Genomic DNA, 4,184 nt, shown 5'->3' on the forward strand with positions numbered 1-4,184 from the left:
GAGCATTCTTTGGGCGTGAACACCAACTTTGGGAGATACTGCTTCTCCGGATCAGGTATAATCCTCCCATTTATCTTTTGGTACAGATCTGGTTTGATTAGGGTTCAAGTAGATCCTTGAATATTGTATTCTAAATTCAGGGAATATGATTCCCAGTTGGGAGAAGGTAGGAAATTTTTGAAATTCGCCCCACCCATTCCGCAACCTTTATGGCGTCCATTAGATGGATCCTACCATTCTTTCATAAAACTCCTACTCAAGCAAGGGAATTAATATCAAACATGGCTGCCAATGCACAATAATTCAGCAATAGACAAGAGGCCGTTCCGAGGAGGGTCTGTGAAGTAAGTATTTCTTCCATTGATCAAAGATTAGATACCCTCACCTCTCTTATGGAAAAATTGGTAGTAGGCCACGTACAACAGGTAAAGACCTGTGGCATTTGTTCAATTACGGGTCATCCAACCGACATGTGCCCTACACTGCAAGATGAACCCTATGAACAAGCCAATGCTGTTGGAGGATTCCGGCAAAGGAGATACGGTCCCTATTCAAATACTTACAATGTAGGATGGAGGGATCATCCTAACCTTAGCTACGGAGCCAAGCCCTTTGGCTTCCAACAACAATATCAGTCTAGACCACCGACTCCACAATATTCATCGTCTAACCCAGGTATATCTCTAGATGAAATTATTAAAGCACTTGCAACTAACACCCAACAATTTCAACAGGAGACAAGGACAAGCATCCGAAACCTAGAGAATCAGTTCAGCCAATTGGCAACTGCTGTGAGTCGATTAGAATCTCAAGGATCAGAAAGGTTACCCTCCTAGACCACAGCTAATCCGAAAAAGAATGTTAGTGAAATCACTTTAAGAAGTGGAAATGATCTGAATGGACCTAGCAAGGGAGTGCCCAAGAATACAACTGAAGAGGAAGTAGAAAAGGAAGCACTGCCACCCCAAACTCAAGATCCAAGCGGTAAACAACCCCAAGCCATAGTGACCACTTCACCTTTTCCCAGCCGATTTGCAAAATCCAAGGAGGAGCAAGACAAGGATATTCTTAAGACATTCTGCAAGGTTGAGGTAAATATTCTCCTCCTTGATGCAATCAAGCAAGTACCCCGCTATGCTAAATTCCTTAAGGAGTTGTGCACCATTAAAAAGAAGTTGAAAGGTGATGAGAAAGTCCACATAGGGGAAAATGTTTCAGCAATTTTTCAAAAGAAATTACCTCCTAAATGCAAGGATCCAGCACAATAAGTTTTTGAACTTGATGGAAAGGATGTATTGGAAGTCACCATTAGTAAGCATCCTGAGAAAGAAGAGTTAACCTTGAGTTCTAAATTGCAAGAAACTATTGCAGCATTGAATGGTTCTCCGGAGTTACAACAGTCAGGTAATGCTCCTTATATTATGTTGTCGATTTCTGACAAGAAACCGTTACCCTCTATTTTGCAGGCCCCTATTCCAGATTTGAACCCACCCATGATGGATGAAAGGGGAAAGCACCAGAAGTTGCAATTACAAGACCTAGAGGATCCGGTTTATGATGATTAAAAATAGGGAAGTTTGTTTTTTCTTTTTCTTCTTGTTTTTGCATCTATAGTTTAGTTATTTCCCCCTTTCCTTTACATTTCAACAATGCATAGATTAAGTGTGTGGGGCGGGGGGGGGGAGTATAGGATCTGATAAGTAGTATTTATTTCAGTTCAAAAAAAAAAACTCAACTCTTTTGAAATCAATTGAAACAATATTCTGGGAAGATTCTTGTGAACCGAGTAAAGAAATATGATCAGGGAGTACACCATTCATCTGAAGCCATCCCTTTTAAGCTAGTCCTAAATTCAAGTTTAAGTAAATGGGGTAAATATTTTACCATTACTACAATTGGTAGGATGGAGCATAAGATGCACCTACCAGCCAAAAAAATCAATAGTAGGATGGAGCATAAAATGCACCTACTAGCCAGCAATTCAAATAGTAGGATGGAACATAAAATGCACATACTGACCAAGTGATCCTAAAAGTGAGATGGAGAATAAAATGCACTCACTTCCACCAAGGAGAGATAAAAAAAGAGAGAGAGGAAGTAAAAATGTTTTCCCTAGTTTACTACCTGGTTTGTAGTAGCAAAAATTGAATTGGTTGATAGATGAGTCGTGTATAAATTGAAAGTGTTGATTTAACGACTTGCAATAGTTAACCAAGAATATTTGTGGAGAAAGATGAAGGAGAGTTGTGTTAGACAGTTGTATGCCCCTTAGCTCCAATCAGATTGATGTACTTTTGACATTTATTGTAAATGAATAAAGTGCATATTTGATTCATGATTCTTTTGGTGTGTTTCTGTGTAATATCCTTAAACTGGACACTTATTGAGACTCGTGTTAGTTTAGAATGTTCACAGCCGTTGGATAAGTCTGGGGAGATTTATCCTGCTAAGTTTGATACTAGTGTGCTGCCAAGTGTTGGGGTGCCTGTCTCAGCTGCCAGGGTGAGTCCCAAAGCACATGCAGTGTAGGTTTACTTAAAACCCTGAACCAGACCAGATTTCCAGTATTGCCCTGGACCTTGGAGATTAGTGGGCAAAACTGGAAAGTTATACCTGACCCCTAGACTCGATTATGATACTGCACTAGGTGTCGGATTGGGCTGTCTTTGATATGCCAATCAGTGAGATCCTTAGAGGGGGTCAAAACTTGGGTATGTTGGGACAGTCTGAGAATTCATCTGAGTAGGTGATCATAGTGATAGGATCATGTATGGAGCATCATGTATGCCATGCTGTGCACTCGTCTTGGCATTGCTCAGGCAGTGAGTGTGGTAAGCAGATTCCAGGCTAACCTAGGGTAGGAGCACTGGACCGCTCTGAAAAATATACTGAAGTACCTTCGAAGGACAAAAGAGTTTTGTCTGGTATTCGATGGTAGTTCATTACAAGTCCATGGGTATACTGATGCTGAATTCCAGTCGGATCCAGATGATAGAAAGTCTACATCAAGTCTACATCTGGGTATGTTTTCACGATAGGATCGTGTGCTGTTTGCTGGAAAAGCAGCAAACAGGGGTCCACGGCAGACTCCACAACCGAAGCTGAATACATTGCCGCAAGTGAAGCTGCCAAAGAAGCCGTGTGGATGAAAAAGTTCATTCATGAATTGGGAGTAGTTCCGTCCAGCACATCACCCATCCTTTTGTTGTGTGACAACAATAGAGCTATTGCTCAGGCTAAGGAGCCACTTGCCCATTCGAAGTCAAAGCACATCGAGAGGAAGTACCACGTACTACGGGAGATTGTTGGTAGAGGGGACGTCCTGATTCAGAGGGTAGCATCAGCGGAAAATGTAGCAGACCGATTGACTAAGCCACTGACACAGAAAGTGTTTGAGAAACACGTGGAAAGTATGGACTCCAGTTTATACTAGATTGGATCTAAGTGCAAGTGGGAGCTGTTAGACAGTTGTATGCCCTTAGTTCCAATCAGATTGATGTACTTTTGACATTTATTGTAAATGAATAAAGTGCATATTTGATTCATGATTCTTGTGGTGTGTTTCTTTGTAATACTCTTAAACTGGACACTCATTGAGACTCGTGTTAGTTTAGAATGTTCACAGCCGTTGGATAAGTCTGGGGAGATTTATCTTGCTAAGGTTGACACTGGTGTGCTGCCAAGTGTTGGGGTGCCTGTCTCAGCTGCCAGGGTGAGTCCCAAAGCACATGTAGTGTAAGTTTACTTGAAACCCTGAATCGGACCAGATTTCCAGTATTGCCCTGAACCTTGGAGATTAGTGGGTAAAACTGGAAAGTTACACCTGACCCCTAGACTCGATTATGATACTGCACTAGTTGTCGGATTGGGTTGTCTTTGATATGCCAATCAGTGAGATCCTTAGAGGGGGTCAAAACCTGGGTCTGTTGGGACAGTCTGAGAATTCATCTGAGTGGGTGATCATAGTGACAGGATCGGCCCCTTTGTCGGACAAAGGTAATGATCGGGGATGCACTCTCTCTGATGGAAACCAAGACTGCTGGCAGCCGATTTCAATCGTTGAGATTTGTTTTGCAAAATATATTTTATATACAGATATAAATATATATATATATATATATATATATGTTACGGTTTCAAATTGTTTGCAAAAGGTTTTTATTCCCGGGTTCTATGTGAGTAGA

The 4,184-nt window shown here is 41.4% G+C and overlaps 1 protein-coding gene across 1 annotated transcript; it reads left to right on the forward strand.

Moving 5' to 3' along the window:
* The first annotated feature begins 470 nt into the window (after positions 1-470).
* On the forward strand, positions 471-1,268 carry LOC148802393 (uncharacterized). Its single transcript, XM_088897887.1, has 2 exons — positions 471-823; positions 908-1,268. Exons 1-2 carry the CDS (start codon positions 471-473, stop codon positions 1,266-1,268), a joined length of 714 nt encoding a protein of 237 aa, XP_088754013.1.
* Positions 1,269-4,184: the final 2,916 nt, after the last annotated feature.

The sequence above is a fragment of the Nelumbo nucifera genome, chromosome 2 (assembly GCF_055504915.1).
Source record: "Nelumbo nucifera cultivar China Antique chromosome 2, China Antique-T2T, whole genome shotgun sequence".
Lineage (NCBI taxonomy): Eukaryota > Viridiplantae > Streptophyta > Magnoliopsida > Proteales > Nelumbonaceae > Nelumbo > Nelumbo nucifera.

Bases quoted from the DNA above. Each gene is read 5' to 3' on its own strand.
- LOC148802393 (XM_088897887.1), top strand. From the start codon at position 471: ATGTGCCCTACACTGCAAGATGAACCCTATGAACAAGCCAATGCTGTT. The intron at 824-907 runs GTTACCCTCCTA...GAATGGACCTAG, and splicing joins GAATCTCAAGGATCAGAAAG to CAAGGGAGTGCCCAAGAATA.